Source organism: Primulina huaijiensis, chromosome 9 (assembly GCF_012295235.1).
Source record: "Primulina huaijiensis isolate GDHJ02 chromosome 9, ASM1229523v2, whole genome shotgun sequence".
NCBI classification, from domain to species: Eukaryota; Viridiplantae; Streptophyta; class Magnoliopsida; order Lamiales; family Gesneriaceae; genus Primulina; species Primulina huaijiensis.
The window spans coordinates 4,728,514-4,740,099 of record NC_133314.1 but is presented as its reverse complement, the minus strand read 5'-3'; the positions used below and the strand labels follow the sequence as shown (position 1 = coordinate 4,740,099).

Genomic DNA, 11,586 nt, shown 5'->3' with positions numbered 1-11,586 from the left:
TTTGAAAATTCATTCCTCAAACCCTTCCCTGAAAATCAATTTAATTCATCCAAGCACAACCTAAGGCACCGATTAGTGCAAAAGATGAATCATCAGTTGATTACATATTTTTGTTTAATTCAACGTTTGACTCAAATTTTACAAAAAAATTAGAGTTATAAATCATTATGTTATCCATATATATTGATTTATTATCTCTATATCATACATCATTCGTCTCACAAGTATGTTCGATATAGATGAGTTGAAAATGAGAGTTGTATATGGTGCCGACAAAATAGAATACCGGTTGGAGATGGACTAAGCAATATTTCCATCCAATAAAATGATACTTCTTTAATGTTTTCTATTCATGGAAACTTTAATGTCGAAATGTGGAACTTTCGTGGCTTCATTTGTTGACTAATAATTAACTGATTAATCAAAAAGACAATATAATAACTAATTGGTAAAGAAATGTCCACAAGAATTGTTTCACCATGTCTCCATTTCAATGTCACAACACAAAGGCCGCCCCACCCAAATTTTGTTTGCAAATTCTAATGTTCGTCAAAGAAAATCATCCTACTCTCCACTTGAAAATTTTTAAAAAAAAAAATTAATAATAATAATAATAATTTAGGCACCGATCACCATACACAATTTCTTGGAAATAGGCACAAACCCATCTCCATTTTGTTATATATATGAGTGGGTTTTGTCCATATTTTTATCCAGGTTTTTTTAAATTCATTTTCCTAGGCATAAATCATCAAGAATTTTATTTTAAAATACTTAAAACATGGGTGTTACCGAAATAAATCAAGAATTTGCTAGCCCCATAGCTCCGGGACGCCTCTTTAATGCTTTGATTCTAAATTCCAACACCCTATTGCCCAAACTCTTGCCACAATCCATCAAAAGTGTCGAAACATTACAAGGAGATGGCGGAGCCGGAAGCATCGAGCAAGTTAATTTTACCGAATGTAAGTATTTCTTCGATTATCATAATTTCTCGAAAAATTTAGTTTGTGTTTGGATCGAAAGATTTGATCGGAGAAAATATATGAATCTTAGATTCATCTACATTAGTTTTGGATGTGTTTGAATTATGTTACAATCGGTTTCACATATCCCTCAATTTCATCATTATTTTTTAAATAATAGCAATAATAATATGAAAAAGTATTTTGTGAGAAGGTCTCACGGGTCGTATTTTGCGAAACGGATCTCTTATTTGGGTCATCCATGAAAAAGTATTACTTTTATGCTAAGAGTATTAATTTTTATTATGAATATCGGTAGAATTAAACCATTTCACAGATAAAGATTCGTGAGACCGTCTCACAAGAGACCTACTCTAATAATAATAGGGTACTTCAAATTTTATACAATTTGAATCGCTTGAAATTCATTTATCAAGCTAAATATCTCAACGACAACTAAGACATATATGAAATCTTGATTTCAAATGAGTCAAACCAAACTCATGTTTATTATATTTATCTATGTTAAATTAAATATTTCTCTTTTACATAAACAGCTAGTCATTTTAAGTATGTGAAGCATCGAATAAATGAGCTAGATAAAGAAAAACTCACCTGCAAATATAGTATGATCGAGGGCGACATGCTCGGGGACAAGGTCGAACGTATAGAGTATGACATCAAGTTCGAGTCATCCGACGATGGCGGATGCATCTGCAAGATGACCAGTGAATACCATGCTGTTGAAGGACATGAAATTAAGGAGGATGATATTCGAGCCGGCAAGGAGAGTGCAAAGGGCATATACAAAGTTATTGAAGCCTACCTTCTTCAGAATCCTCATGCTTTTGCTTAGTTTCTATTGTTTTTATTATTTAAATTTTATGGAGATTGATTTTATAGTGTGATTTGAAAATTTTTGTGTGAAATAATGAAATTTGTGGATAAAGTTGTGGTTGTATCCACAAGCTCTCTGATTTTGTAACCATGAAGAATGATTATAAAATGAAATATTTTCTTATGATTTGAATTTAGAGGAGGTCTCTTGTGATAAGATCTCACTAATCTTTATCTGTGAGACGAATCAACCACACCGATATTCACAATAAAAAGTAATACTCTTAGCATAAAAAGTAATATTTTTTCATGGATGACCCAAATAAGATATCTGTCTCACAAAATACGACCTGTGAGATCGACTCACACAAGTTTTTGTTTTGAATTTGAGGGGGAAAATTTTGAATTATGAATTTATAATGACTACATTTTTTTAGAATTTAAAATATATTAAAATTTTAATTCGAATAGATGAAATTAATTTAGGTACATAAATTTGATTTGTGGATTTCGAATGAAACCCACCGTTACTAATAACAAAATTAAAAGTTGATATTGAACAAATTTGAAATTTATCTGAATTAATTTTATCCAAACAATTCAAATAAATTTGGAGATTTAAATGTTATATTTATTCTGATTTGAGTTTAACTGTAAAAATAAATCTGGGTATTCTTTTTATCAATGACTTCATTTCACATGTTTCCAATGAAATTAATTTGCTAAAAATCGCAAAAAAAACCTCCATCTCCGGAAATATTACAAATAACCCGTATACATTTAAAATTGCGACCTAACACTTGCCACATTTTGGATTCCTGATTGACACAATACTCATCATTTCTGAGTACTATCGACGCACGCTCTTATACAATATTTTTTTTATAAATTATTTAATTTAAATTTAAATGAGAATCAAAATATAATTATAAGAAATAGTGAAAGACTATACTGCAATTTTGATATATGAATTAAAAATAAATAGAAAAAAAAACCCAAATAAGAATTGAACCTATAACTTAATGCATAAAAAACAAAGACTTTATCCGCTGAACTGTATATGACTTGCATTAAAATTTTAATATTTTATTAATATATATAATTATTAAAATAGACCATGACAACAAAAATTAATTACTCTAAGTATCTCAAACTTAATAATATAGCATAGATTAAACAAATTCTATGTACATAACTCAACCTACTTACCCGATTAGTCATTATCCCAACTCTACGCATTGCCGAGTCGCCAACAGACTCTTTTTTGAATCAATTTTAAAATCAATCAAATCGAAAAAATTGATCTGATTCGAGTTTAAAATAAAGAAAAACTGAACAAAACCGATTTTACTAATATAAAAATATATAATTTTCCTAATTTAGTATGATTTTCTTCTAGATATAACAATTTCAGATGATTTTTCGTTTATGTTCTATCATTTGCTTTATGACTTATTTGTTGTATATATGAGTCCAAATAAACACAACTCTCCTAAAAGTTTAGATTCTTTCGAAAGTTGCACGAGTAATCTATACCTTTTGCATAAACACTTTTTAACATATGGTGCTTAAAATCATTCTATGTTTACTCCACATACAAATAACAAAACCTCGTACACTAATTCGCTATGAAATTCCAGTTGAAAATTATTCATCTAAACCGAGATTTCGGTTTGTTTTTTAACAATTCATTGTTTGATTCATTTTAAAGTTTTGTAAAACCACCAAATTTGGTTTTATCCGAAACCAAACCAAACCAAACCAAACCAAACGGCACGTGTACTCCTGATATCATACTATAGCCACGACATTCAGGATTATCAAAGTTGCAAATATGACACTGAAAATATCATGTGCTTGCAGAATATTCGAAAGACTACGCACACAGGGAAACAAAAAACGATGTCCCAGAAAAAACAAGAACCAAGTATTGCTGAGGGACGAGGAATTTAGGACCAAATATAATTTTTGAATGAGATTTTCGAAGTCCGAGAATCGGATCTGCAAGCTAGAATCTTATATCTTGTTTCTACTTGTGCATCCAATTGGAAGCAAATACCACATAATTAAGGCCAAATTCGAAAGTCCATTTCAAAAATAATAACACCATATACCAAACACAAGGACCACAAGAGCTCATTAAATTCATAGTTGATAAACATACAATTTGGAAATACAAACAAAAGATGACTCGCATGATCACGATATGAAAGCTAGCTTTGATCTCACGTCTGAAGAAAGACTTGTGCCCACAAACACAATGGTTATGCACAATAAGTAAATAAGAGATTCTTCACTTGTATATATATGTAAGGCATTCAAGAAATGTTGAGTAACAAAACTGCTTTATGGGCAAAGGAAAGGAGACATACAGAAAAAGCCAAAAATTCTTACTTCTTGTTAGGAGACATGCCTACTCATCATTTTCACTGCTCGTATGAGAATCTTCATCTGCATCGTAAAGCACTTCATCAATACTCTCATCTTCACTTTCGCCATCTTTTTCATTGTGTTGTATTAAAAGATTTTTGTAACTCGTAGCCTTGTCAATCTGTTGTCAACGCAAAACTATTAGCATAAAGTTTTACACATACAAATCAGTGATTTACTTGAATCTGAGACACCATAAAGAAATTAACCTGAGCAGACACAAGCTGCAGCCGACCAGATAACTGAAATAACCCATTCATGAAGGCCCCTTTAGATCTGGTGAGCTGAATAAGAAGCAAAGGGTAAACAAAGAACAATGTGCAACATATACTAGCAGGTAATCACCAAAAGTTAAGGGAAACAGGCAAAAAAAACCTATATCGAGTCATGCTATTACAATTAGTGAACACAAAATGTGTCAAAGACAATCCTTTTTTTACCAGAAATTGTCAAGTAGTTGCAACCTCCAGGTATAGACGCTATGAGATTATTCCATCAATTCTTATATTAATGGTGACAAAAAAAATTAGCTGACACTTAATGTCCACGGATTAAAAAAAATGTTTTTATTGTGAGGAAATAATTAACTAAAGCACAACAAGGTTGATCAGGTTCATTATAATGCTTCATCATGCATACGAGAGTAAAATAACACCATGACTTCCTTAAATTATAGAGATACTCGTGTGGTCCGATATCAAGTAAAAACAAAAAACTACAGTTGTGTGTAAATTGAGCATTATAAAGTTGTGTAAATTGAGAATCACGATGTCTTCGACCCACATTGATTAAAAATAAAAGTTTAAAATGGTTTATAACTGGTGGTAATGAACTCTTATAGCAACTTGGATTAATCATTTTCGTAAATCAAAAGAGGGATACAAACTAGTTACTATGGAAGCTCATTATATGGTCGCGCTTACACAGGTCTAAGCCCGAGCGTGACAAAATGGGTATCAGAGATGGTCACTAGTGGGAACACTGAAATATATAAATGCCACACGTGTATGGAAGTTACATCTTGAACATGCAGGGATGGTTATGATACCCTTCTCCTAACTCCCACACAGGTTGAAAATTAAAGTAAAAAAGATTTATAAGTGCTTGAAATCGGATTCTATAAACAACTTAAGTTAACCATTTCCGTAAAGTGAACACGAATACAAAATTGTTGTTATATGAGGAGTTCATTGTGAAATGTGAGTCTGACTCGGGTTGTGACATATATTTCAATTTGTGCGAAGATTACAAAAAATTTATTGGTTTGAAAAGATTGTGGTTAGAGTTACTTTCAAATGTCAAAATACATACAGAAAGGGTTAATTACATATACCTTCTCTGAAATTTATAATAATTACAAAAAAATTCAACTTACTTTAAAATTTACATATACCTTGACTGATGTATTAATCTTACATTTACACCCACTAATTTTAAAATTACACACACCTCCTCTAAAGTTTTATCTACCTTGTAATTGTCCCCTCATATTCAAGGGAACAATTGTAAGACGGAGAAATACCTTGAGGAAAGTAAATATAATTTTTAAAAATAATGGGTGTAAATATAAGATTGATGCAAACCTCAAGAAAGGTATTGCTATAAATATATGGGAAGGTCTATGTAATCAAACCTATACAAAAATAAGTTGAAACTAAAGAGGGGAATTTTAAATACATAACTAAAATTTTAATTTTAAATACACAACTAAATTTTTGAGCTCACATATACCACAAAGTTGAGGTGTAGACTTTAAAATCCACTCATTCCAAATCCTATACCACCAAACCGCTGCCAAAGAGTGCATTCAGATGAAAAATTTTCAAATCAATGATTTAAATCTAATTATATTTGTTTGGCTATCTACAAATTTGATGAAATTCAAACCCTTCACTCGACATTTAAGACTTTGGTTTCATCAATGCAATAGATTTCAAATTCTTCCAGATCATGGTCATTTTAAGCGTCAATACTTCTATCCATAGTTCCATACGCAATCTAAGAGTTCACATTACAACCGGAAAAAATGAAGGCCGCCAACATTTATGTTTGCTGCCCACAAAATAGATTGAGAGAAATCTAAAACACTACATGCAAAAGAGAAATGAAGCTAAAATTCACCACATTTTACCTTGTTCAAGGCATCAAGAAGTTTTGGTTCCTGAGATTTAACATAATCTCCATGATATACCAATATACAACGTATCCATGGAAGAACATGAGTCCCACTCTTATGTCTGACAAAAGAAACATGGCAAGAGTATGAGCTAACCATGAAAAATCACGAGCAGTGGAAAATGTCGAAACATAGATGATTATCGGGAACACAATTTATATCATATTTTCAAAATTTCGAAATCTTCCTGCGGAAAGAGGTTGTCTCGGCCTCTCTGGTAGTCAAACAAGTTGCTAAAAATGCTTTAGAGCATACCTTGACTGCCAAAGATCTATCAAGCCCTTTAAAAGTATGATTGCATCATTCGGTTCCATTGACAAGGTAGTCGCCTTCACCTGTATAGTTTGTAAAACAATTGTTTTTGACATAGCAATACGGGTATAGAAACAACACCATAATTATATCAAGAAGGCGAACCTTCTTATACGGTGTGTTAGAATCAAGATCAATGGCCTTCAACATTTTGGAATTCAATATTGAGCTAAGTGAACCATCGCTGTTGCCAAGTATTCCCAAAGTTCTCAGCTGGTCTTCCATACAAACAGACACCGAGTCGAAATATTTATCTGCAAATGAAAAACACTTAATAATGAATTAATGATCCAATCATCTTAAATATGTTACCAACAAATGAGCACCATTTATTAGTTCTTCATCTTCAGGGATAAGGTCCTTACACTGAGAATCGCAAGACAATCAAGTTATCATATTTCAAGACATTATGATTTCATTTACTATAGAAACTACTGTGCTAGTGGCAAATAACTAGAAGAATAAAAAGCTTTGTTGTAGTTTGTTTTATGAATGTTCAACAAAAAAATGATAGAAAATCGATATGAATGGAATGAGGTGGTTAGGTTCATTAGCCAAAGTGGAGCACCCACTAAGATACTAGCCTTTTAGATGAAGAGTCTCGAAATCTTATAAGTCAGTAAAAAAATTCTATAAATCCAAAATGGGATGGCAACAGTTTTGATACCCAATGACTTGAGACGTCTGGCCACCATTCATGCATACACTACATATGCCACAAACACAATGAATAATTTTTTCAAGGAAGTTTAAGGGTATCATAAGAAGACTGGAGACCGTCAAATTGTCATACACTGCTGATAAATAAACAGTTGATAATTTATTCTATTACTTCCATTTCATATCATGAATTTGGTATTGTGTTGCAGCTAATTGATCACTTTCCCTTACGAAGCGTTTAAAATTTGGAAAATATTTTTTCATCAAGGGGACCAAAGCAACTAAATGACAAATACAACCATGAAGTCATTGAAGATACATTTGCCTGACTTGAAGCAATATAAAAGCAACTGGCAAAAATTAAAATCCTTTCATGATTGTAAGTTCAAGAGAAGGTCGGTTATTAACTTTTAAGCATACCTTTTTGTTCCACAGGTTTAGCTCCAGATTTCCTATCAATCAAATCAAATACCTTAGGCACAGGATATAAAGCGCCCTCAGCATTTGATCGATCCAGAGCAGTAACTGTCATTCATCATAAAAATTTGTTAAGATTAACATAATTCTGATAACAATATGAACTTTTAATACAGTATCAAGTTTATCACTAAGTGAATAAGCACTTGTCAAAAGTTCCATGTCATTCATGCTCAGCATTGAACTGAATTCAACGTGGCATAGTCTTGCAGAAGTTTTAATTTGGAGAAACACATCACAATATACATAGAGCACTATGCCATGTTCTAGTCAAATAGGCAAACAGCAACTGTCCGAGAAAAAATATAGCATGGGCAAGACCGGGGTGAACCAGGTAGTTGGGTGAGAAAACTAAAGGGCAATGATACACAGACAAAACAATTTCTGTTTTCAGTTCAGAGAAATAAAATATTTCAAACCAAAAAAAAATTAATATTATGAGAAGATTGACTCGCCTCGATGGTGCATGTCTGATGCTTTCTTTGGTTTCTGAGATTGATTGATGGGAAGAAGGATCCCATCATGTGAAATATTCAAATTTATGTCAGTCCCTGAATGCACCACAACTTTGTTGAATGATGGTTTAATTAGTAAACCATATGCAAGAAACACATGACCACATGCAGGCCTGGAAATGGCTTGTAGTTTTGCAGCAAAAACAGAAGTAACTGCCCCCTTGTGTTTCTGTCCCTCGTCACAAGGTATGCCAATTTTGGTGGGTTTGGAATACCGTAATTCATCCATGGTATTTGCGTGCCAAAAATAGCATATACCCATTTCTGTTATAGCCAGAACAGAGAGGACTGTATCATCTTCTTCTCCACTATTGAAGCACCTGCAATCCAGGAAAACAGCGGGATGGTCCATAGCAAGAAACAAGTAGGCTGATTTCTCTTTACTACCATCAACTCTCCAAATTGCAACATATCGTTCGCCCATAGCAGAGGAAAGCAAATATCTACCATCCTCTGAGAAAATCAAACATCTCACTTGCCCCTATTAAAAAATACAAATAATCTATGAATCGTGCCAACATGTACCAATAGTAAAATTCACAAATTAAATGTAGCCAATAAAGGTGTTAGAATCTCACCGGATGACCAGAAAACTTCTGAAGTTTTTTGCGATCTGAACTATTGAAAATCTTCAATTGACCTGCAGCAGTCGCTACCCTTTTCCCATCTGATATGTAGCCAACCCAAGACCCGAAGTAAGCAGAAAAACAAGAGTTTTCAACTATAAGTTCTCAAATAACAACATTGAAAGACTATCAGAAAAGATACAACGAGATTTGCAGGCTCATAGATGTGGCAAACTTGTCAATGATTCATGTAGATAGCTATATAGCCTATCAAATGCACATGCAGAACATCAAAACAACACAGTGGAACTCTAGTTGGCATAACCAGAGCCTATACTTCTCCTATAACCTCAAGAAGATATTAATTATCGATATAGTGTTCTATATCAACAGCCCATACCAAATTATCCATCTATGTCCTTTTCACTCACTTGGCAATCATATCATCAAGTTCTACTTGAATTGTGATGATAATGACGTAACTGCAAAAGGAAAAGGAGTCTGTCCTCCAGCTGCAGCATGGAATGTAAAAGTGTACCTTGGGAAACAGATAGAGAAGATATTGATCTTGACATAGCACTAAACTTTCGTAACAAATCTCCTGACATTGAGGATATTTCACAAACCATTCCATCCACCCCAGCAGTGTAAATGCTTGAAGCATTAGCAGGAAAGGAGATGTCATTAACACCCCTGCACTTGTCACATATAAAAACAAAAGAAATGGTTAGACTGATCTTCTGGCTTCTGTTATTCATATTTGTAAAATGCAATTGAGTAACATAAGTACGAGCTTTGTTTCCCTATCAGCCATAATAATTTTCACACTTTCTAGAAGGTTATAAACAAAATTTTAGAATGAAATGTCCCATTGCCGAGCTACTAACAGATCAATTATTTAAAAATTCACTTCTCCTCAAGTAGATTTATAGCGGACCAAAAAACTAGGTGTTTAACTGCATCATTTTGTTAGTCCATGGAAAAATTCAGAATAAAGCTAAAGAAAGATAATTGCACCTGCAACTTCTACAATTATTTCACACATAAAAAAACTCACCCGGAATGACAATTGTTAATACTCCACTTCACCTGACCAGCAGACACATCCAACGCCAGTACATCGCCACTGCCAGTTCCTAGGACCAATAAAGAACTTCCAAGCTTCCTTTTTTTCTAAATACATTAGATACAAAGGGTATATTGGGACACTCGAAAACTAACAAACATTAAAAACAACAATAAGAGAAGAACAATTGTAAAATTTCAGGTGTCTTGAAAAATCAAACCTTTCTGTCCAAAGACAACCACTTCATACATGTATAATCCATTGAAAGGTGCCCTCGTTCATCTTTTCCAAATATACCAGTAGATTCGGCCGAAGCAATATCTGTAAATTCAGTCTGCACCTGACCCTTTCCTGTGTCCCATATCTGACAAATCCCCACATGAAACCCAATAAATAAATCTTTCAGCAAGAATTAAAACTCATTCCCTAGACAAGAAACCATCTCAAGAATTCATTCTTAAACTCTCTCAGTTTCCCGTCACTCACATCTCACGCGTGCAAGAATAAACAACATTTCTATTAAAATCAAATATAGTTCGATACCGTATCATAAATCACAGCACATAAGCTCATTGACATTAGAATCATCATCATAAAACAAAACACTGCTCTAATACATACTTCACACTGGCAAACATGAGACCATAAAATTTCAGTAGAAAAACGACATGTTCGTATAAGATGCATTCAAAACCGAGCCAAAGCTAAGTGTATGTAACTCAAATGGTAGAAGTAAATTCTTGAGATTAACAAAGCTAAACATAAACTACAACAATTTTCTGACTATTTATTTCCCCCTTTTTAAAATTCAATAGGATCCAACGGTAGAAAGGCTGTACCTTTATTCTACCGTCACCAAGACTTAACGCAAACAAGTCTAAAGTTGGACTGAACGCAGTTAATATGTCTCTGATGTGGGAAGAAACCATTGTGCCTTAACTGAGAGCTGAATATTCGGAAAAACAAACGAATGATAAAAGGAAAGGTGGCCCTAAGAATTTGTGTGTATCTCCGTGTCTTTGCTTCACCAGTTTTGTGCAGACAGGGAGGTCTGGCGTAGAAGCGGCGGCGGGAGTAGTAGTGGTGGCAGCGGCGCAAGGCGGCACCTTCTAGAGTGCCAAAAATTTTATGATGTTGTGTTGTGCTGGGTCATGGGCTCTAGCCTCTATTAAGTATTAACAAATTAAAACAGGCCTCGCACTAACGTCCAGTTATATATATATATAAGAATTGGGTTTTTAGTCTGTGAATTTTAATTATGTATTTTTATTGGTATTTGATATTTTTAGTCTTATATAATTTTTTAAAAAAATAGTCATGTAATTATGTTTGGATCAATTTTAATTCTTTCAACCTAAAATCATGTAATTAAATTATCAATATTATTTTTAAATTTTTATAAGTGTGGTTTAAAAACATAATTTAAGATATGCACATGTTTAACAACATAACTATAAATTTTAACTATAATATTAGTCATTTAGTTACATGATTTTGATGAGAATAACTAAAATAATGTACATCACTGAAAATATCACATATCAATATATATCTGACTAAAATAGGTATTTTGTTTTTATTT

At 33.0% G+C, this 11,586-nt stretch overlaps 2 protein-coding genes across 2 annotated transcripts; one reads left to right on the top strand and one right to left on the bottom strand.

Annotated features, from left to right (window-relative positions):
- The first annotated feature begins 655 nt into the window (after positions 1-655).
- LOC140985196 (major allergen Pru ar 1-like) lies at positions 656-1,986 on the top strand. Its single transcript, XM_073452971.1, has 2 exons — positions 656-965; positions 1,523-1,986. Exons 1-2 carry the CDS (start codon positions 782-784, stop codon positions 1,819-1,821), a joined length of 483 nt encoding a protein of 160 aa, XP_073309072.1. The 5' UTR covers positions 656-781; the 3' UTR covers positions 1,822-1,986.
- A 1,905-nt stretch (positions 1,987-3,891) lies between these two features.
- On the bottom strand, positions 3,892-11,166 carry LOC140984744 (uncharacterized). The gene is made up of 12 exons (XM_073452344.1): positions 10,844-11,166; positions 10,225-10,368; positions 9,996-10,111; positions 9,477-9,631; positions 8,951-9,039; positions 8,313-8,853; positions 7,801-7,905; positions 6,826-6,974; positions 6,664-6,743; positions 6,364-6,469; positions 4,442-4,516; positions 3,892-4,353 (listed from the first exon to the last, which is right to left on the bottom strand). The coding sequence occupies exons 1-12, from the start codon at positions 10,931-10,933 to the stop codon at positions 4,216-4,218; spliced, it is 1,788 nt and encodes a 595-aa protein (XP_073308445.1). The 5' UTR covers positions 10,934-11,166; the 3' UTR covers positions 3,892-4,215.
- Between the last annotated feature and the right edge of the window lie 420 nt (positions 11,167-11,586).